This window comes from Taudactylus pleione, unplaced genomic scaffold (genome assembly GCF_031769625.1).
Source record: "Taudactylus pleione unplaced genomic scaffold, aTauple2 ptg000833l, whole genome shotgun sequence".
Classification (NCBI taxonomy): Eukaryota; Metazoa; Chordata; class Amphibia; order Anura; family Myobatrachidae; genus Taudactylus; species Taudactylus pleione.
The window spans coordinates 966,007-989,754 of record NW_028285235.1 but is presented as its reverse complement, the minus strand read 5'-3'; the positions used below and the strand labels follow the sequence as shown (position 1 = coordinate 989,754).

The window sequence follows — 23,748 nt, the reverse complement described above, 5'->3', positions numbered from 1 at the left end:
CAAGCCAGCCGGCCCTTTACTTATGACACAGGCGCACGCTTGGCACTACTTTGTTGATGCACGTGCGGCTACTGCGCACACAATTCAAAAACACAGAAAATAATTTTTTTTTGGTTTGGACTGGAGTGTACTTTCGGGGGTTACAGCACCCTTTAACGGTCAAGCCAGCCGGCCCTTTACTTATGACACAGGCGCACGCTTGGCACTTCTTTGTTGATGCACGTGCGGCTACTGCGCACACAATTCACAAACACAGAAAATAATTTTTTTTTTGGTTTGGACTGGAGTGTACTTTCAAGGGTTACAGCACCCTTTAACGGTCAAGCCAGCCTGCCCTTTACTAATGACACAGGCGCACGCTTGGCACTACTTTGTTGATGCACGTGCGGCTACTGCGCACACAATTCACAAACACAGAAAATAATTTTTTTTTTGGTTTGGACTGGAGTGTACTTTGGGGGTTACAGCACCCTTTAATGGTCAAGCCAGCCGGCCCTTTACTTATGACACAGGCGCACGCTTGGCACTACTTTGTTGATGCACGTGCGGCTACTGGCGCACACAATTCACAAACACAGAAAATAAATTTTTTTTTGGTTTGGACTGGAGTCTACTTTCGGGGGTTACAGCACCCTTAACGGTCAAGCCAGCTGGCCCTTTACTTATGACACAGGCGCACGCTTGGCACTACTTTGTTGATGCACGTGCAGCTACTGCGCACACAATTCACAAACACAGAAAATAATTTTTTTTTGGGTTTGGATTGGAGTGTACTTTGGGGGTTACAGCACCCTTTAACGGTCAAGCCAGCCGGCCCTTTACTTATGACACAGGCGCACGCTTGGCACTACTTTGTTGATGCACGTGCGGCTACTGCGCACACAATTCACAAACACAGAAAATAATTTTTTTTTTGGTTTGGACTGGAGTGTACCTTCGGGGGTTACAGCACCCTTAACGTTCAAGCCAGCCGGCCCTTTACTTATGACACAGGCGCACGCTTGGCACTACTTTGTTGATGCACGTGCGGCTACTGCGCACACAATTCACAAACACAGAAAATAATTTTTTTTTTGGTTTGGATTGGAGTGTTCTTTGGGGGTGACAGCACCCTTTAATGGTCAAGCCAGCCGGCCCTTTACTTATGACACAGGCGCACACTTGGCACTACTTTGTTGATCCACGTGCGGCTACTGCGCACACAATTCACAAACACAGAAAATAATTTTTTTTTGGTTTGGACTGGAGTGTACTTTCGGGGGTTACAGCACCCTTTAACGGTCAAGCCAGCCGGCCCTTTACTTATGACACAGGCACACGCTTGGCACTACTTTGTTGATGCACGTGCGGCTAGAGCGCACACAATTCACAAACACAGAAAATAATTTTTTTTTGGTTTGGATTGGAGTGTACTTTCGGGGGTTACAGCACCCTTAATGGTCAAGCCAGCCGGCCCTTTACTTATGACACAGGCGCACGCTTGGCACTACTTTGTTGATGCACGTGCGGCTACTGCGCACACAATTCACAAACACAGAAAATATTTTTTTTTTGGTTTGGACTGGAGTGTACTTTCGGGGGTTACAGCACCCTTAACGTTCAAGCCAGCTGGCCCTTTACTTATGACACAGGCGCACGCTTGGCACTACTTTGTTGATGCACGTGCGGCTACTGCGCACACAATTCACAAACACAGAAAATAATTTTTTTTTTGGTTTGGACTGGAGTGTACTTTGGGGGTTACAGCACCCTTTAACGGTCAAGCCAGCCGGCCCTTTACTTATGACACAGGCGCACGCTTGGCACTACTTTGTTGATGCACGTGCGGCTACTGCGCACACAATTCACAAACACAGAAAATAATTTTTTTTTGGTTTGGACTGGAGTGTACTTTCGGGGGTTACAGCACCCTTTAACGGTCAAGCCAGCCGGCCCTTTACTTATGACACAGGCGCACGCTTGGCACTACTTTGTTGATGCACGTGCGGCTACTGCGCACACAATTCACAAACACAGAAATTAATTTTATTTTTGGTTTGGACTGGAGTGTACTTTGGGGGTTACAGCACCCTTTAACGGTCAAGCCAGCCAGCCCTTTACTTATGACACAGGCGCACGCTTGGCACTACTTTGTTGATGCACGTGCGGCTACTGCGCACACAATTCACAAACACAGAAAATATATTATTTTTTTAGCACTTGGGGGGAGCACCCCTGATGGACAGAGCACCCCCTGGACAACACTACTGCACCCCTTTAGGACTGGGACACTGCACAGGACTTTGGAGTGGACACTGCCCCTATGGAGAACTGACTGCACAACACAGTCCAGCCAGCCCCTATGGACTTTGAAGTAGTGGACACAGCCCCTATTAACAACAGCAGCACAGCACAACACAGCCAGCCCCTATGGACTTTGAAGTAGTGGACAACAGCAGCACTACACTACACTACACTACACAGCCCTAACTCCCACCCTCCCTTTTCACTGTCCACAGCCGAGTGAGAAAATGGCGCCGACGCGGGTACCTTATATAGGATCCAAAACCCGCGAGACTCGGAAGGCGGGATGATGACGTTTTGCCTCGATTTCAGATCCGAGTCAGGCGGGAAAAGTCGAGCCTGACTCGGATCGGACTCGGATCGGGGGGGCTCGGGGGGGTTCGGATTTCAGAAATCCGAACCCGCTCACCCCTAATATATATATATATATATATATATATATATATATATAGTATATATATATAGTGTATATTTATCTACATATGGTGGTTGGAAATGGATACATAAAAGACACTATGGGGTAAATTTACTAAAAGTCTATTTGGCATTTTGAGTGATTTGTGGTGTGATTTTCATTCGATTTGGCTGTGATTTGGGTTTTGAGTATTTACTAAAGGCCAAATCGCATGTAAAATCGGACTTCAAATCGAATTTGGACTCAAATCGCCCTCAAATCAACCATCGGAAAAACATTGGTACTTTTACATAGCCCAACACACAAAACCCCTATTTACTATCATTCGATTTGAAATCGACCTCAAAATCGGACTTCAAATCACTCTTCAATTCCCCAATACAATAGACCTGCTTCATGCTTTCGATTTTAGCATGAGCAGGTCAGATTGACACAGATACATGGAGACATCAGTGAGATGCCTGCATGTATCTAGCTGTAAAAAGCAAAGAAATAGTTAAAATTAGTCAGGTCAATGAACGGCTCCCTCCATTGAAGTCAATGGTGGGAGCCGCAGGATAAACTTTAGTAACCCTGCGGCTCCCACCATTGAGTACAATGGAGGAGCCGTTCATTGGCTGAGAGGCGGGGCCTGACCTCTCTCAGCCAATGAACGCACAGACACGGAGCTTCAAAGGATGAAGCCGCGTCTGTGTGCTTCATTCGGGAAGGAATAATCATTCTGGTTAGAATAATTATTCCTTAAAGCGATGGTCGGCTTTTCGTTTTCTTATTTTAACCCATGGATGCCTACTGGAGAAGGGGACCACTGGAGGTAAGATAGGTGAGAATTGTGTGAGTGTGTGTATGTATGAAATTTATATTTTGTAAGGTGTGTGTGTGTTTCTTGCAGCATTTCTTTACAGGTGAACTACAAGTCTCAGTGGGCCCTTAATGTCCCGCATGCTGGTACTTTTGGTTCTCCAAGTACCAGCATGCGGGGGAGGCTTGCTGGGACCTGCAGTTCTACTGGAAAGACAAATGTTTATTTATATCTATTTTTTACACAACACCTACACAATCAACCTGCCACCCACCGCCCAGGGGTGGCGGGGATAGCCCCGGGCTATAAGCACAGGCTAGGGGTGCCCTGGAGAGGGAGACCCCTCTTTTTGAAGGGGTCTCCAACTCCCCAGGTATCCCTGGCCTGGGCTGACTAACGGTCAGGGCTGATGCTGTGGCTGGGGGGCCCGGTGATAGGGCTCCCCTGGCTGTGGCATCAGTCCCCCGTTAGAAGGGGGCCAGGGCTGGTTCTGGATCTTACAGGGGATCCCTACGCAATTTTTTCCCTTTAAATCCAGGACCAGCCCTGCTTCCCATAGCCCAGTGCTGATTGTACTGAGTACAGGGAGATTTTACGTCATTTTTTTCCCTTTACTTAGTCAACCAGAACTGGGTTTCAGCAGTCCAAGGCTGGTTATGATTTGGGGAGAACCTCACGTAATTTTTTTTAATACATTTAACTCTTTAGCCACTTTTTACAGCCAGATACATGCAGGGATCTCACTGATGTCTGCATGTATCTGTGTGACCACAAACTGCTCATGCTGAAAGTGAAAGCATGAAGCAGTTCGTGTGTCGGGGATTTGCAGGTCGTTTTGAAGGGTGATTTGCGGTTCAATTTGGACATGAACATGTCAAATCGAACTGCAAATCACTCTTCAAAACCGACTCAAATCGAATTTTTTTGCCAAATCGACCTTCAAAACGAATAATAGTAAATTTGGCAATATCACTGGTTTTCAAAAATTCGATTTGAGTCGATTTGAGAAGTGCTAATTCACTCCTCAAATCGACCTGCAAATCGACCAATAGTAAATTTACCCCCATATCTGTACATATATATTATAGGTACCCCTTTAAGATGAATGCAGCCAGTCTAAATGTCATGGTCCAGGGTTTCATGTAGTAAAATAGAGAGACAATATCATAACATTATGTTTTTGATCATAAGACAAATTTTGGGTACATTTTCTAAAACTCGCGCTCTGCATTGCAAGGACACGGGAGAGTTTTGACAGATGAAACCATGAAATTCACCAAGAATCGTGTGTTGCAGAATTGGGTTTTCCAATGATGTACATGAACATGTTTTCTGCTCCTACCTTTTGGTCTGACCACAGCCAAACACATCCGAACATGCAGCCTGCCAGTGGCGGCTCCAGAGGTGGGGCTGCATGGGAGGCCCCCGTATTTCAATGAACCAGCACCAGGCTCCTGTGCCAGTCCTGGCTGCCGAAATACAGGGCAAGAAAGGTGTGGGGGTTCTCCCGTATTTCCTTCAACCAGCACCGGGCTCTTACTAGCGGAGGTGTAATTCACAAGCGGGGACGCTGTGGTAACCAGGTTCTTTGGTGTAAATGCGTGGTACCAGCCTCTTCTTACCAGCAGTAAAGACTCACCGTGACCGGCCAGTTTAGAGTAAACCCCTTTTTGCAGACACAGAAGCTGGAGGCCAGGATTCTTGGAAAACACAGTGTATTTTTATTTGAAGAATTCATACTAAGGGGCCTATTCATCATACCGTAAAAATCGATAAATCGATGGAGGTAATTAGGTATAGAGCTCGCATGGAGTTCTGCCTAATTACCGGAGGATTCATCATTCCTCCTCCCCATAACTATCTATTCCGAAAAGCTGTCATTTTTGCGATGACAGCTTTTCGGGAAATAGATAGTTATCCCTCACTACACTAACTTACCGCAGCTGGAATCCATGCTGCACATGCCCTGTTACAGTCGTAAACCCAGCACATGCGCAGCACTACCTACAGCGGCGGTAAGTTTGTGTACCCCCCCTCCCCCATCCCGCACTTACCTGCCCGCGCAGCAGCCTCCGGCTCCGTCCTGCTGGTCTGACACGAAGTCTCCCAGCTGACCACAGTACAGTTTAGGAGAAAAAAAAACTTTTTTTTTTTTTCTAAACTTTATTGTGTTCTGCTGGGAGAACACAGTGTGCGAGCAACCACCGGAGCCAGAGGAGGTACCAGAGCGCCGGTTGTAAATGTGGGGGACCTGTCCAGCTGACCGCAGGTAAGTGTTACCTGCTATTCGCCTCCTCACAGTGGCATATGGTACCTCCATCAAATTCTGAAAATGCATAATTTTCGGAATTTGATGAATACCATAATTTCCACATCCCCATACTAATGTACTAATGTACTAATGTCCCCATACTAATGTACTAATGTACTAATGTCCCCATACTAATGTACTAATGTATGGGGAGTGTGGAAATTAACGCAGGGGGACTTAGCAAGGAGATATCAGTGTTATCTCCTGTGCTAAGTGTCATCATGAATACTAAAATAACATTATTTAAGGAAAATGTCCTTAAAACCGTTATTTCACTGTTGATGAATAGGCCCCTAAAGCATACCAGAATTGGCAACAATAAACAGTCTCAAAATCTCGGTCTTCCAATATATGGATAAGCACAGTTACACTTCATATTTATCATATTTTTTTACTTCCAACAAAGATCGAACATAAGTTTATGGTGCTTAGTACATGCGAGTTTAAACATACATGAATTGCTGTAACTATACAGCAGCCTAGCCACATGCAATTTACACAATGTTACTTAAAAGAAATAGGGCTTTAATGTGCAGTTTTACTTCTAGCAGGTCAAAGTTCAGCACAACACACAGTTTCCAACCAAAGAACAATTGCTGCAGGCTTTTGGGGTGTACAGGTACAGTAAGCTGATAGTGAAAGCAAGTCAGCTGAGAACAGGGGCGTATTTATAATGGGTGCAGGTTGTGTGGGGCACATCCAGGGGGACCCCGCACCACACACCCTGCACCCATAATATTACTTACCTCTCCAGAGTCCCACGTCAGCGCGGGGGTCTGGCGCTGTAAAAACGACTGGAAAATGGCCACCGCAGCCATTTTCCCATCATTTGCGCATGCGCAGTACAGGGAAAATGGCCGTCGCGGATACTTTATAGACTCTATACTCTATAGACTGCGCATACTCTATAGACCAGGGGTAGCCAACCTCGGTCCTCGTGAGCTACCAACAGTTCATGTTTTCCAGACCACCTAGCAGGTGCACAGGTGTTTTCATTACTAACTAACACATTTGAAAAGATCCACAGGTGGGGCTAATTATATCACTTGTGATTCTGTGAGGAGACCTACAAAACATGCACCGTTGGTAGCTCTTGAGGAGCAGGGTTGGCTACCACTGCTATAGACTCTGGGCGCACTCTCGTGCCCAGAGTCTAGTACTCCGGTGCTGGCCGTGCACAGCTCAGCGCGCTGCCGGCCACCGGACAAAGAGGAGGGGGCCCGTGTCTGAGACTGCACACGGGCCCCCTCCTCTCTAGAAACACCCCTGGCTGAGAACAAAGGCAATCTATGCAGCATGCGTTACTGTTAATGACGGGAAACACATGCAGGCTTGTATAGTGTGCAGTTTTACCTGTAACAGGTATCAATTCAGCACAACACACGAATTCCAACAATTGCGTAATGACTGCAGGCGTTTGGGGTGCACAAAGAAATTAGTAGTGAATTCAGGTAAGCTGGTAACACGGCAGTCTGTGCAACACACATTAATGTCAATGACGGGAAGCACATGCAGGCTTGTATAGTGTGCAGTAGAATAACATTAGCTAATGACCATGCATTTCATTGCAGAAAACCAGCAATCAAAACATCTCATCACAGAAGTAAGGCCGATTTAGAGCATTGAGCATTTAAATAAATAGTAGTAAATGAACATACCGTATATACTCGAGTATAAGCCGAGTTTTTCAGCACAAAAAATGTGCTGAAAAAGTACCCCCTCGGCTTATACTCGAGTCAAGTGTAGCGCTGACCGGACGGAGTTCGGTCAGCGCTACACACTGCCAAACACACAGCCGCCGGAGCTGGCAGCCGCGTGTTTGGTGTAATCAGCAGCCACTGAGAGTCTGTCAGACTCTCAGCGGCTGCTGCTGCTCCCACTGTGGGAGCCATCTTCTGGCTCCCGCAGTGGGTGATGGGAGACACGTCGTCATGACAACGTCTCTCCCATGCTAAGCAGCCGGAGGAGCGGACAGCGGCGGGACCAGGAGCGGGAGTTTAAGGTAAGTGTTTATTTTTTTTTTATTCTTTTCACGTCTCTCTCTACTAGGGGGGGGGACTACAGGGGGCACTACCAGGGGGCGATGACTACAGGGGGCACTACCAGGGGGCATTATCAGGGGGCACTACCAGGGGGCGATTACTACAGGGGGCACTACCAAGGGGCATTATCAGGGGGCGATTACTACAGGGGGCACTAAAAGGGGGGATTACCACTGGGGGAACTACAAGGGGGGGATTACTACAGGGGGCACTACCAGGGGGGGATTACTACAGGGGGGGATTACTACAGGGGGCACTAAAAGGGGGGATTACTACAGGGGGCACTAAAAGGGGGGATTACCACTGGGGGAACTACCAGGGGAGGATTACTACAGGGGGCACTACCAGTGGGGGATTACTACAGGGGGCACTAAAAAGGGGGATTACTACTGGGGGTACTATCAGGGGGGGATTACTACTGGAGGCACTGAAAGGGGGGATTACCACTGGGGGCACTACCAGGAGGGATTACTACTGGGGGCACAACCAGGGGGAATTACTACTGGGGGCACTACCAGCTGCTGCCATTTCCCACACTAGGCTTATACTCGAGTCAGTAATTTTCCCAGTTTTTTGGGGTAAAAGTAGGTACCTCTGCTTATATTCGGGTCGACTTATACTCGAGTATATACGGTACATCTCATTACATGGAAACCTTAATTGAAATATCTCATCACATCAGCAGTTGCAGAAGACATGAGCTGGTGCAACAAACCATCACCTATCCCTCCCAGCATGAGCTGGTGCAACAGACCATCACCTATCCCTCCCAGCATGAGCTGGTGCAAAAAACCATCACCTATCCCTCCCAGCATGAGCTGGTGCAACAAACCATCACCTATCCCTCCCAGCATGAGCTGGTGCAACAAACCATCACCTATCCCTCCCAGCATGAGCTGGTGCAACAAACCATCACCTTCCCCTCCCAGCATGAGCTGGTGCAACAAACCATCACCTATCCCTCCCAGCATGAGCTGGTGCAACAAACCATCACCTAACCCTCCCAGCATGAGCTGGTGCAACAAACCATCACCTACCCCTCCCAGCATGAGCTGGTGCAACAAACCATCACCTATCCCTCCCAGCATGAGCTGGTGCAACAAACCATCACCTATCCCTCCCAGCATGAGCTGGTGCAACAAACCATCACCTATCCCTCCCAGCATGAGCTGGTGCAACAAACCATCACCTATCCCTCCCAGCATGAGCTGGTGCAACAAACCATCACCTATCCCTCCCAGCATGAGCTGGTGGGAGATGACAGCAGAGAATGAGGACCTAAATGCAATCTCCAGACAGCAGAAGGGGAGGGGCAACCTATCCCTAACTTCCCACACAAACTGCTGAATGATCCAGACTAATTACTAGTCCCGGCCCCTAAGCAAACCCTTATCCCCAGCCTAATCAGGGCTGCAGAAATGGTGAGCCAGGACCCCACATTAACTCTGAGCCCCGGAAGAGGGAAAGGAGAGACCTGGCAGAGTAGAGATGTAACTAGTCAGGAGTTGCACTAGGGGCAGGGCAGTGGTAAGGGCTAATACCAGGAGGTTGGTGAATCTCACCCCTTGCTGTGACTGTGGCTGTGACAGCCCCACGGTCTCCAGGGAAGCTCCAGGATGCAAAGCACTGCACCAGAGCTTCCCGTCACGGTCCCCAGCAGGTAATTTGCGATGAGGCAGAAGGGGTAGGTTTACTTCTGGCTGAGTAACGCTGGCCACCGTGGTTCCTTAAGACTCTCCTTAGGGGCTGTCCCCTCTTCTGCCCATGGCTTCCAGATCTCCTCTAGGGGTCGTTCACGATGGAGTTTCCCGTCCAGGTGGGCATCCCTCTGGTCAGCGCTGATGGCTGAAACGCGGTGCGGGTTCCTTCCCTCCGGTTCCACAGGCAGCTCCTCCTCGCCGGTCTTCCGGATCTTCAGGCACCTCTCCGGGCGGCTGAGAGTATGCAGGGGGCAACAGATCCATGGGCACTCCACAAAATCCCCACTCACTACTCTCTCAGCCCCTCAGGGATTGCTCTTTTAAAAACTTCCCTTCTCTCTCCGCCCTAGCTTATCCGACTCCCCTGAGTGGACAGGGGACTCCCAGCAAAAGGCCGCCCATGGAGTCTCCTACCTGGACACATGAACCACCAATGAATGGGGGCGCTTTTTCCCACAATAAAGGGGTTACTGGCCAAGGGGTATTTTCTTCCACCCTGGTTGCACATACTCAGTGAGGTTCAGGGTGGTACTTGCCTATGGGGCTAATAGTGCTGCATGACCACCAAGGACGAAGAGATAGAGAAAGAGCAAATAAAAAAGAAAAACTGACAGGGGCTGCATGGTATCTTACAGTATCTCCTAGCTAGCTAAGGGGTAACCCCATAACTATGGGGGAGTACCACAACGTGCTTCATGGTGTTCCCCTGCCAAAGCATTCATCACCCCTTCCTAGACAGCCTATGCTGGTGTTCTCTGAGATGGTGGGGACACCCCAATAAAAGGGTCCACCCTCTATCGGGTACCACAGGCCGGTGCTGATTGCAATCACGATCCTTGGTAAATTCCCGTGTTGTTTTCCTGTCTATGGAAAGTATTTGCGGGTTTGGCCGATGGTGTATTTATCTCTATTTGTCCTTTCACCCGTGTTTTGCAGAGAGAATCATGTTTTCACAAAATAATGGCCGAACGCACACGTGAATGGAATCTCGGCATAACACTATTCTTAGTAAATCTAGCCCCAGGAAACTATTTATTGAGTAAATCATACAGTACATGGAGGCTTACAGTAATTACTCTTCTAGCAGGTTTTATTTTAATCTGGGACTTTATTAAGGGAAACGGGATTTCCTGGCTCAGTGAGCTTGCCATGTGCTGTGTGTGAGGTTGGCAAGCACACACTGCTGGTATTACTGCAGGAATATGGGGACATGTTTCTCACTGAGGAAGCTCCAGCAGAAGGTGCAGACTCAGGGATGTAGAAGGATCAGTAATACAGGTACAGCATGAGGATAAGTCTGTGTACAGAATAGGGGCAGATTACCGCCCGATATATATTGCATGGTCGGGTGTCGCATCGCTGCGCACACATCGGCAAGTGTGTGCCCAGCTGAAGACTGGCAAGGGAATGAGGTATGAAAAGAGGGAGGAGGCATCAATATGGAGGCTGGTGTAGAGGGAGAAAAGCAATATAGACAGATTATAAGGCAGTGCACACACTAACATAATTAGGTTAGAGAAGGGGGGGGAATAAAGGAAGTTAGGCAGGTAGAGAATGAGGACAAAGAGACACCCCCAGAAATTGGGCTTTTTTATTGGGCTTTTTAGGATTGGTTTAGGCTTATTTTGGGCTTGTTTTTTACTTATAGGTTGCTTGTTTTCCATTTCAGAGTTGGCAACACTGACAATGGGCTCTATTTACTACAATCCGCATATTGAATGCGGATTGTAGTGTGATATTACCGAGTGAATTCGCATTGCGAATTCAGGCAATATCACAGAGATTTACTATAAATCCCTTGCAGGGACAGAGCTTGCGATAAAGCTCTGTCCCTGTGGATCCCATCCGCACTGTAGTCGCGGTATTTTTCGGAAAAAGTACCACGACTAAGAGCCTGCGCATGTGCCGACCCACCGTCGCTGCTACCCCCCACCGCTGCTAAGCCCCGCCCCAGACCCCCACAACCCCCCCTCCCCCCCCGTGACCCCCACCCCTCCCTTCATTACACTTACCTGCATCCTCCTGGTCTCCGGTGGTCTTCTCCTGGCTTCCCGATCAGGTGATCTCCCATACTGCACTGGGACCCGATCACCTGATGACCGGGCCCCAGTGTACTATGGGAGACCAGCTGACCGGAGTGGAGCCATCACCGGAGGCCCGATCACCGGTCCCTGGATTCAGGTAAGTAAAAAAAAAATGTTTACATTTTTTTTTCCTTTTTTTTACAGCAATCAGCTTGCGGTCTGTTTAGACCACACAGCTGATTACTGGTACCGGCTCCCGGCTCTGCTTTCCCCGTTAGAGCAGAGTGGGAGCCCCGTAACCGGGGGAGACCCTGGATAACGCCACCTCCAGGTGGCGTTATTATCACAGGGCTTCCCCCGGTATTTTTTTACAATTTATTTTTAGTAACTATGGTTGGATCACATTTCCCATTACAATTATGGGAAATGCGATCTGCTTTACTAAAAATAAGTGATACTGGGGGTTGGAGTAGAATTTTACTAATTCTACTCCAATTGCCCTGTAATAACTACAGGTGAAACTAAAATAATGTGAAAAGGGTATGAAAACACAAAATAGCCTTTATCACTTTATTTTAGTAAAAATAATGTTAATAAATAGAGCCCAAGAGAGATAAGAGGAGCTGCCAGCAGACTGAGAGGGCTCACCCCCCTGTGTCCCAGGTGGCAGCTGAGCAGTAGATAGGCTCCTGGGCACAGGGGGGTAGATCCGGAGAGGGAGCCGGGAAGCTGGAAGGAGCAATGGTTCCTGCCTTGCCGGAGAGGCAGCTGTCAGAGCTGATGTGTGTCAGGATTGGGTACAGGACAGCGGTACCCTGGCTGGCAGCTCTGATCTCCAGGGCTGGTGAGCAGTGGCAATGGTGGAAGCTGTTGGCAGGGAGGATGCAGCTGCTGTAGCATCCAGTGACCAGGGGTAGAGCGCTACAGTGAGAAGGCAGTGTAGCTCTATACCTGTCAGCTGATTGGCTATTCTATCTGATGAAGGTAGCATAGCTCTTTGTCGTACAGCTGATTGGCTATCCTATCTGATGAAGACAGCGTAGCTCTATACCTGGCAGCTGATTGGCTTTCCTATCTGATGAAGACAGCGTAGCTCTATACCTGGCAGCTGATTGGCTTTCCTATCTGATGAAGGCAGCGTAGCTCTATGCCTGGCAGCTGATTGGCTATCCTATCTGATGAAGGCAGTGTAGCTCTATGCCTGGCAGATGATTGGCTATCCTATCTGATGAAGGCAGCGTAGCTCTATGCCTGGCAGCTGATTGGCTATCCTATCTGATGAAGGCAGTGTAGCTCTATGCCTGGCAGCTGATTGGCTATCCTATCTGATGAAGGCAGCGTAGCTCTATGCCTTGCAGCTGATTGGCTTTCCTATCTGATGAAGGCAGCGTAGCTCTATGCCTGGCAGCTGATTGGCTATCCTATCTGATGAAGGCAGTGTAGCTCTATGCCTGGCAGCTGATTGGCTATCCTATCTGATGAAGGCAACGTAGTTCTATGCCTGGCAGCTGATTGGCTATCCTATCTGATGAAGGCAGTGTAGCTCTATGCCTGGCAGCTGATTGGCTATCCTATCTGATGAAGGCAACGTAGTTCTATGCCTGGCAGCTGATTGGCTATCCTATCTGATGAAGGCAGTGTAGCTCTATGCCTGGCAGCTGATTGGCTAGCCTATCTGATGAAGGCAGCCTAGCTCTATGCCTGGCAGCTGATTGGCTAGCCTATCTGATGAAGGCAGTGTAGCTCTATGCCTGGCAGCTGATTGGCTATCCTATCTGATGAAGGCAGTGTAGCTCTATGCCTTGCAGCTGATTGGCTATCCTATCTGATGAAGGCAGTGTAGCTCTATGCCTGGCAGCTGATTGGCTTTCCTATCTGATGAAGACAGCGTAGCTCTATGCCTGGCAGCTGATTGGCTATCCTATCTGATGAAGGCAGCGTAGCTCTTTGTCGTACAGCTGATTGGCTATCCTATCTGATGAAGGCAGTGTAGCTCTATGCCTGCCAGCTGATTGGCTATCCTATCTGATGATGGCAGCGTAGCTCTATGCCTGGCAGCTGATTGGCTATCCTATCTGATGAAGGCAGCATAGCTCTATGCCTGGCAGCTGATTGGCTATCCTATCTGATGAAGGCAACGTAGTTCTATGCCTGGCAGCTGATTGGCTATCCTATCTGATGAAGGCAGTGTAGCTCTATGCCTGGCAGCTGATTGGCTTTCCTATGTGATGAAGGCAGCCTAGCTCTATGCCTGGCAGCTGATTGGCTATCCTATCTGATGAAGGCAGCGTAGCTCTATACCTGGCAGCTGATTGGCTATCCTAACTGATGAAGGCAGTGTAGCTCTATGCCTGGCAGCTGATTGGCTAGCCTATCTGATGAAGGCAGCGTAGCTCTATGCCTGGCAGCTGATTGGCTATCCTATCTGATGAAGGCAGCGTAGCTCTATACCTGGCTGCTGATTGGCTATCCTAACTGATGAAGGCTCCGGTGGGCTTTAGTAAAAGGCTGGACCAGCCCTAAGCAAGGCAGCTGCTGGAAATATTGCTGGGGGCAGGTGGGCAGTGGCTGTGGTGCCCTAACACTAGTGAGTGATCTCCTCATACTTGCCCTCACCCAGGGCTTAGCAGCAGCACAAGTGAGGAGAGCATGGAGGCATATGGATATAATGGAGGAAATGACCCTGGGCACAGTTACAGGAAACATTTGGGGGAGTGAAGCAAGTTTCATTAGTCACGTTGTACGGATATTGGAGGGATTTCATGCAATATATTTATTTGGCACTACCAGGAGAATAGTAGTGATTACACAGGAATGAAACAATAGCTGCTGATTAAATATTTAATTTCGGTGTTAATGAGTTGCAATATAATGGTGCATACACCATTAAAAAGGACGATATCGATTATAGTTTGATCATTTCTATCGTTCTTTTTTTGAACCCCTCAAACGACCAGATGATAGTTGATACGCGGGCACGGGTGATTGATATCGACCAGGTTAGCCTGTTTGCTATAGGGACCCATGATCGTCGATCGCGGGTCGTTGCCTCGTTTGGGGGATGGTGCATGTTGCTAGATGTTCAATATCGAACATCCAGCACATGCATATCTGATCGTCCTGTGTGTATGAGCCATTAGTCTATAGCTGCATCTAAATTACCGGAGGATATTGGAGCCCATGATAATTACAACACTGCTCCTAGCTCATGGTTCTGGCTTATACATCAGCTGTGCTGTCTAAGGAAGTGTATTAGTAATTGATATTTTGGAGAGGAATACTGCAGATCTATATTTGCATGAACTATATATCATAAATTTATACTGAGTTTCAAGTTTCAAACTGCAAAGGGCGGCTCCTATATGTGAGAGGGGGTGGCTCCTATATGTGAGAGGAGGCGGCACCTATATGTGAGAGGGGGCGGCACCTATATGTGAGAGGGGGCGGCTCCTATATGTGAGAGGGGGCAGCTCCTATATGTGAGAGGGGGCGGGTCCTATATGTGAGAGGGGGCTGCTCCTATATGTGAGAGGGGGCGGATCCTATATGTGAGAGGGGGCAGCTCCTATATGTGAGAGGGGGCTGCTCCTATATGTGAGAGGGGGCTGCACCTATATGTGAGAGGGGGCTGCTCCTATATGTGAGAGGGGGCGGCTCCTCTATGTGAGAGGGGGCGGCTCCTATATGTGAGAGGGGCGGCTCCTATATGTGAGAGGGGGCGGCTACTACCTACAGTACAGTACATTATACTTTGTATGACGTATATTATAGCTGGTTAAGTGCTTATTATGCCCTCTTCATGGACTTGTCACACTTGCTTTAAAATCCTGCATTTACAAACCCCCCTCTAGAAATCCTGCATTTGCCCCTGGGGTGGTATAGCACAGTACAGCATAGTGCAACACTCAACACAGTAATGGCGCAGGGTCGCCCATGTGCACTAGTCATACTTGCCTACCCTCCCGATTTGGTTGGGAGCCTCCCGAAAATCATGTGCCGCTCCCGACCTCCCGGGAAGGCAGGCAAGTCTCCCGGGCACCAGCGACCCGTCCGCCCCCCCCCTGCACTTACCATAAAAATCCCAGCAGCGGAGGGGCCAGTGACGCGATTCGCGCTGAATCGCGTCATCACTGCCCCGCCCCCTGCCTCACAATGCCTTTAAAAACGGCATTGTGAAGAGGGGGCGGAGCTGTGATGACGCGATCGCGCTGCCACACCCCCGTGCTCCGCCCCAAAATGTTAATCATCGCCTGGCCATGCCCCCTTTTCGCTGCGACCCGCCCCCCGCCGAGAAGCCCGACAGCTCCCTCCCGGAAGGAGGGAGTGAAATGTCGGCATGTATGGCACTAGTGCACCAGCGACCATCTTGGCAAAGGTGCCTAGCCGGAATCACAGTAGGGAGAAAAGGACCAGCGCAGGAGCGCACTCCTCTCCAACAATCGGCTGGTGCCAATTAACCTACCAGATACATACTGGGCCTGATTCAGAGCCGGGCGCTAATACTGTCACATCTGCTACATTTTATGCATCAGCTGTGCGATTACATGCAAATGTAGCAGCCGCCTGGATTTGTATTGAGAGTGAGACTGCCACTGTCGGCTGCGCGAGTCCCCGGCTATTCTAGGGAACGTACTTATGGACATGGACTGATGTAAATCGCTGAATATTTTCTGAACAGCGCTGTGTAATATGAAAGCATCAAATAAATGAATGTTAAAGATCCTAATTGTTATTGATATTCCTCTAGAAAAAAAAAAAGAAAAAATAGAATATTGATCGAAGGACTGAAGGGACCGATTGGCTTTTTGTATAATATGCATTGTATTATGGTTGAATTAGAGTGTCTTTTGTTCAACCAACAGAGTTTCTTTTTGACCCACCTCCACCATTTGTGTTACCAGGTTACTATGAAGATCCAGGTGTTTGTCTTGTACAGCACTTTGCTGGTTTTCACCCTGACGCTGCTGATCAGAACAATGTTTTTGGATATCGGGATGGCGAGAGGGAAATTATTACATCATTCATCATATTTGTGGCTAAAGTTTGTCAATATCACCTCAACCAGCAATGCCGCCCCCCTCACCTTACGTCCTCCGAGAGAGTCCGTCACCCTGAATGATGGAGTGCATACTTATCATTTGAACCTCTCACGATTCCTGGTGGAGTTTCCTCATCTACAGAATTATATCTGCTCAGTGATTCATGACCCAAAGAGAGAGACCCAGGCCACAAGGCCACTTGTCATCCTGGCAATCAAATCCCACCCAAAGACAGGAGTCAGGAGAGAGGCCCTCAGACAAACTTGGGCTCGTGAATGGGAAATAGATGGTTACAGGGTGAAGCCAATATTTTTGGTGGGCCGAACAGACGTGCTTGGGCACATGGAGATAGTGGCCGCAGAGAGCCGAGAATTTGGGGACATTCTACAGTGGGACATCACTGAGGCACATTACAACTTATCTCTGAAGGAACGTTGCTTCCTGGAATGGCTGCACCACCACATCCCACAGGTGTCTTTTATATACAAAGGTCAGTTTGTAAGTATCAGTTGGTCCAACATGTCATGTCTAAGACATTATTATTATTATTATTATTATTATTATTATTATTATTATTATTATTATTATTATCTTTTAATATCTAATGCACCACAAGAGTTCCATAGTGCAATACAAAGGGATAAAGCTGTCAACAGGATACATAAGTACAAACTAAAACAGACATTATATAAATTCATGGGATGTAGTCAGTATCCTGGCAGTCATAATGCTGGTGGTCAGAATACCGGCACTGGAATTCCATCTGCAGTTATAATCCCGACTGCTGACATCCTGATGGTAAGTATTAGGGTTAGGGTTAGGCTCAAGGAGTAGGGTTTTGGTCAGGCTATGGGGGAGAGGGTTAGAGTCAGGCTGGAGTTTGGGGGGGTTAGGCTCTAGGAGGAGGGTTAGGGTCAGGCTGCGGGATAGGGAGGGTTAGGGTTAGGCTGCGGGAGGGGACAGTTACGGTTACGCTGCAGGAAGGGTGGGTTAGGGTGAGGTGTTAGTACACCTATGTAATTGTGTGGATATTCTAACTGTCAGGACACCACTGTCTGTATTCTGACTGCCGGGATCCCGTATCCAACCCAAATTCACATAGATACATTTTTACAGTGAGCAATTCGCAAATCATGTAGAAAAGACCAAAGCGCTGAGACTCTGCTCACATAAGCTTACAATCTATAGGGGCATGGTTGTGTCTATAATGTGTGCACTCACTCATACATTATACTTAAATCTCCGAAATCCAGCGCCAGCACTGCAGAAACTAGAATTTCAAAATGGCATTACTTCCATTTTCACAGAGATTTGCGCTTGCGCGGCAGAGAAATCAATGGGAACATGGTGTGGGGGCATATTCCTGAAGACCTGCACAAGCACAGTAGACTCGGGCACCATTGCTAAGACTACTCCGCAACTCCACTACAGAGAGGGTGGGTTCCACATGGTGGATGCATATATGCGCATGCTGTCGGAAGGAGCAATCAGAGGACTTCGGAATTAGTGGTCATGAGGGAGGTAGAAAAAAGGAGAGGAAGGAATAGACTTCTCACCCTGGAGATCAGGTGAAGGAGGAATAGGTTGGCAGCTCTATTAGGAGGGGATAGGGAGACGGAGGTGGAACCTTAAGGATTCTATTTTGGAGTGGGTGGCAAAATAAAGCACTCTGAGGGAGAAGAGGGGGGGTAGAGGAGGGAGTTTAAGGTATCAGAGATGGTGATGGTTTGAGGCCTGGAAGGAGATGAAGGCTTTGAAGTAAGATTGTTTAGTGGCTGAAAGAAATCTATAGAATGAGAATTAAAGTGAATGAATAAAAAATGTCAGTATGAGAGCACAACTTCCTCCAGAGATACTCATCAGAGCAAGACCAGTACTGAAGAAAATGGGTCAGTGTAGAGGGAAAGCGTTGGGGAGGGAACTGTATAAGATTTATGGTAACAGCTAGGATAGCATAGTGAAAAGTGAGGACATGGTAATTGAAAGAGACAATATGGTGAGTGCAAATTATCAAACAAAAATGGCAGCTGCTCAATCAATCTAGCAGTACTAATCAGGTGCATGAAAGGGAGGGGTCATACTAAGTAGAAAAAGAAGGGGGGTTTAAACCCCTATTGTTCCACAGCACACTGAATAACACCTGCAACAATATATGAAGACTATATGGTAATAGAAATTCAGAGATATTAGTTGCATGCATTTGCAAATACATGGGAGGCTGCTAGGCCACGTCACGGCTTCTCTGTTACTAGCAGTCCCTAACACCAAGGGGTTCAGGTCCGGGACGCAGTGCACCCCAAAAAAATCATCCAGCCCAATACCCCCCCAGGGCATCACACGAAAATGGAAAAAGAGTGACAGTGCAGTGTAAAGTATAGATGTGTGCGAGTAATCAATAAGTGTGGAATGAGAGGTTAAAATATATGTGAAAAAATACATGAATAATAAACAAACATAAAAGGTGATGTGAGAAGCAACTATGTGTATTAAGTGGTGATGCCCTGAGGAGGCCCAGCCAGACCAGCCCCTACGCCCAAATGCTCACCCCAAATGTAAAATATACCAATTATAAGGCCTCATGATAAAGGCACATATATATTTTTTTGTCTATTGATTAATAGACAAATATATTCCAGTTTCGGTCGGCACTACACTGCCTAACTAGGACTGGCCGGTACCGTGGCCGGCGGTGCCCCTCCAGTGTCACCGGTCCTACATTGCTCAGGGCATGAGCCCCAGTGGCCTGCCCTACTTATGCCACTGGGAGCCAGTGTAGGATAGGGAGCCAGAGAAGGATAGGGAGCCAGTGTAGGATAGGGAGCCAGAGAAGGAGAGGGAGCCAGAGAAGGAGAGGGAGCCAGAGTTGGAGAAGGAGCCAGAGTATTAGAGGGAGCCAGAGTAGGATAGAGAGCCCGAGTAGGATAGAGAGCCAGAGTAGGATAGGGAGCCAGAGAAGGAGAGGGAGCCAGAGTAGGATAGGGAGCCAGAGAAGGAGAGGGAGCCAGAGTTGGAGAGGGAGCCAGAGTAGAATAGAGAGCCAGAGTAGAATAGGGAGCCAGAGTTGGAGAGGGAGCCAGAGTAGAATAGAGAGCCAGAGTAGAATAGAGAGCCAGAGTAGGAGAGGGAGCCAGAGAAGGATAGGGAGACAGAGTAGGACAGGGTGCCAGAGAAGGAGAGGGAGCCAGAGTAGGAGAGTGAGCCAGAGTAGGAGAAGGAGCCAGTGTAGGATAGGGAGGCAGAGAAGGAGAGGGAGCCAGAGTAGGAGAGGGAGCCAGAGAAGGAGAGGGAGCCAGAGTAGAATAGAGAGCCAGAATAGAATAGAGAGCCAGAGTAGGATAGGGAGCCAGAGTTGGAGAGGGAGCCAGAGTTGGAGAGGGAGCCAGAGAAGGAGAGGGAGCCAGAGTAGAATAGAGAGCCAGAATAGAATAGAGAGCCAGAGTAGGATAGGGAGCCAGAGTTGGAGAGGGAGCCAGAGTTGGAGAGGGAGCCAGAGTAGGAGAGGGAGCCAGAGTAGGATAGGGAGCCAGTGAAGCATGCTGCAGAGGGAAAATGAAATGAGCAATAGTATTGAGAACAGGTTAAAGTGGAGAATGGTTAGAGAGGGTGACCAGAGAGAAGGAGGTTACAGTAATTTAGGCGGGTTATGATGAGACTGTAAATTAAAGTTTTTGTGGCATCAAGGTGAGGACAGGCAGAATTTTGTCGATATTTCTAAGCTGGAGATGGAAAAATGGAGAGATGGCCTGAATATGGGGAGTGAGGGAGAGAGCAGAGTTGAGGGTAACACTAAATCAGCGGGGGATAGGAGAGAGGGTGATGATATTAACAGAGAGAAAGAGGGGGAGGAGGGGAAAACAATAAGAGCCTGATTGTGATGCTTTTGTGGCTGCTGTTCCCTATAGATGAAGCACAGTACTTTAATTTACTACTGCGACAATCTACCAAAGTACGTTGCAAATCCCGCCCACTGGTCTAGCATCCACAGATGCAACCGTCATCATTAGCCCCATGCTGGTTGCAAGAGATGCATCAGACACAGGTGTCCCTTCCCAGTATAGGTAACTTAAAAGCACACGTAACTTTACAAACATGCCCATGACACACCCATCAGATACATCCGCTCCATGCAGCTTGATACTTGTCGCCCAGAAAAGCCTACTGCACATCAGTCGCCTTTTGCACAAGTACTTGCAACTTTGCACACATCATGCATCACATCATACACCATGTTCTGCATTCAGATGCAATGTGCATCCAACTCCGAATCATCTCCTAAGTTGGGTCTTGGCCTCAGGAAGTGCTAAGACATCTAGGAGGAGATTGCAAACTGGCTTTCGGAGAGGTGTTAAAGGATGGAGGGAGGCTAGGGGTAAAGTGGGAGCATGGCCACGGGAGGAGAAGAGAGAGGCCAGGGGAGGAGAGAGAGTGGCCAGGGGAGGAGAGGCCAAGGGAGGAGAGGCAGAGAGGCCAGGGGAGGAGAAGGAGAGTAACCAGGGGAGGAGAAGGAGAGAGGCCAGGGGAGGAGAGGCAGAGAGGCCAAGGGAGGAGAGGCAGAGAGGCCAAGGAGGGTGGCCAGGGGTAAAGTGGGAGAGTGGCCAGGGTAGGAGAAGAAAGTGGCCAGGGGAGGAGAAGAGAGAGGCCAGGGGAGGAGAAGGAGAGAGGCCAGGGGAGGAGAGAGAGAGTGGCCAGGGGAGGAGAGGCAGAGAGGCCAAGGGAGGAGAGGCAGAGAGGCCAAGGAGGGAGGCCAGGGGAGGAGATGGAGAGTGTAAATGTTACTTTTCTGTTGTCCTCCTCCTATGTTACTTACTGACCCTGTACTAGACTGACTGTATCAAATTATACCATACAGTGAAACATTAATATATTGACATATTCCTGCTTTATTTCAAGGTGATGACGATGAGTATGTCAATCCTCATGCGTTGGTCCAATACATAAAGGAACATGTCACCAGCCCAAGGGTGCTACATGGATATATGCGGCCTCATTCACCTGTCATGCGCTACTCCAAGTATCAGGTTTCTAAAATGGTCTTCCCATCTGACATCTATCCCACTTTCCTATTGGGTGGAGGCTTCATCTTCCCCGGACTCTCAGCGAAGCTTCTCTATGAGAAGTCCCAGAAGATCCCTGTTTTTCCATTGGATGATGTATATTTTGGTTTCTTGGCTCTGGCAGCCAATCTAACCTACAAACATGATGCTCGCTTTCACGTGTTTGGACTGAAGTTTGATGCCTGCCAGTATCGTCAAGCTTTGGTTGTCCATGGGCTGGTCCAAGAAGAATTAGTAAAATGCTGGAAGGAGGTAAAGAGTGCAAAGTGCTAGAAGTAATTAGTGTAGGAGCAAAGAGCTATTTTCATTCATGTTTATTATTGCCATCCAGGGGTTCCCTGGACCATACGTTTATTGTTGCCACCTAATGACATCCTGGACCATACGTTTATTATTGCCACCTAATGACATCCTGGACCATTCATGTGTTATTGCCATCTAAAGGCATTCTGAACCATTTATGTGTATTATTGGCAGCTAGAGGCATCGTGGACCATTCATGAGTGTTATTGCCATATAGAGCAACATGACCCATTCCAGGAGGGATAAAATGCTCTGTTAATGGACTTTCCTCTAAATTTATGATTGCCGTCACCTGTGCTGAAACACCATTCTTATCAATTAACTAATTCAACACAGCTGATGACAATCATAAATTAAGCGGGAAATCCAGGAACAGAGCATTTTGTCCATCCTGGAATGGGTCATATTGGGAGGTATGATCTAGAGGCACCCTGTAGCATTCATCTGTATTTATTACCAACTAGAGTCACCCTGGACCATTCATGTATACAGTATTATTGGCATCTAAAGGCACCCTGGACCATTCATGTGTGTTATTGCAATCTAGAGTCATCCTGGACCATGCATGTGTGTAATTGTCACCTAGAGGCATCCTGGACCATTCATTTGTGTTCTTATTATCTAGTGGCATCCTGGACCATTCATATGTATCATTGCCACCTAGAAGCATCCAGGACAATTCATGTGTGTTATTGCAATCTAGAGTCATCCTGGACCATTTATGTGTATAACTGCCACAAAGAGGCATCCTGGACCATGCATGTGTTTAACTGCCACCTAGAGGCATCCTGGAACATTCATGTGTGTAACTGCCACCTAGAGGCATCCTGGAACATTCATGTATTTAACTACCACCTAGTGGCATCCTGGATCATTCATGTTGTTGTTGTCATCTAGAGGCATCCTGGGCCATTCATGTTATTGCCACCTAAAGGCATCCTGGACCATTCATGCGTGTTATTGCCACCTAGGGGCATCCTGGACGGTTCATATTTAATATTGCCACTTAGAGGCATCCTACACTTCGCCGGCCCCCTCTGAACAGAACTATATAATGGGAATCTATCACATTTCGTTGTTTTTCTAATTTAATTGTATGTGTTTTATGTTTACATTTTTAATGCCATTATGTTTGGAGTATTTGCTCATGTGTGTTATTTTTTATATTTATTTACATGGCCTATGTATACTGCGCACCTTTTATGGACCCGCACTGCCATGCAGACTGTACCAATGGAGCCGCTGTATAAACTGGCACACCGAATACAAAACAAAACCAGTATGTTACTAGGAACAACAATTATATTTGAAATACATATGTCATTAGAAAGCAAGCAATGAATGATCAACCAGTTAACTGACTGTTAAAGGGATAGGACAACGTGTCTGCAATGTAGTAGCTATACAGCTGCTCATGGGCACTATTGTCTCAAAAGGAAATAAGGGGGGGGGAGCAGTATAATATAAGGTGAGAACACTGTACTCGCTGTACTCAGACCCTATGAGGTCTATTGTATTAATGTCAGTATGGAAAAAAGGAGGAATGAGCGGCGTCCCGCTATCTCATGCTGTATTGCAGTTCTGCTGTAGAAAGTTTGTCAGTACTGTGAACTGATGTGGGTGGTTGATGGTGTCTTCTGTGCAGGATAGAGGAGACCACTGTGGTTAGGGTGCGGTTTACTATTTAATTCATGTCCTGGTATCCATAATAGGACTAAAGCGTAGTGCACACGACCAGACTAGAATCCTTCTCATATCAATATTGTACAGCACAT

The 23,748-nt window shown here is 47.9% G+C and overlaps 1 protein-coding gene across 1 annotated transcript; it reads left to right on the top strand.

The window, feature by feature from the left end:
• The first annotated feature begins 16,484 nt into the window (after positions 1-16,484).
• On the top strand, positions 16,485-21,943 carry LOC148474551 (beta-1,3-galactosyltransferase 5-like). The gene is made up of 2 exons (XM_088458446.1): positions 16,485-17,106; positions 21,507-21,943. The coding sequence occupies exons 1-2, from the start codon at positions 16,485-16,487 to the stop codon at positions 21,941-21,943; spliced, it is 1,059 nt and encodes a 352-aa protein (XP_088314572.1).
• The last annotated feature ends 1,805 nt before the right edge of the window (positions 21,944-23,748 follow it).

What these genes read in the sequence shown, in the direction of transcription:
- LOC148474551 (XM_088458446.1), top strand. Translation starts at nt 16,485, where the DNA reads ATGAAGATCCAGGTGTTTGTCTTGTACAGCACTTTGCTGGTTTTCACC. An exon ending in GGTGTCTTTTATATACAAAG is followed by an intron (nt 17,107 to 21,506) that starts GTCAGTTTGTAA and finishes CTTTATTTCAAG; the next exon opens with GTGATGACGATGAGTATGTC.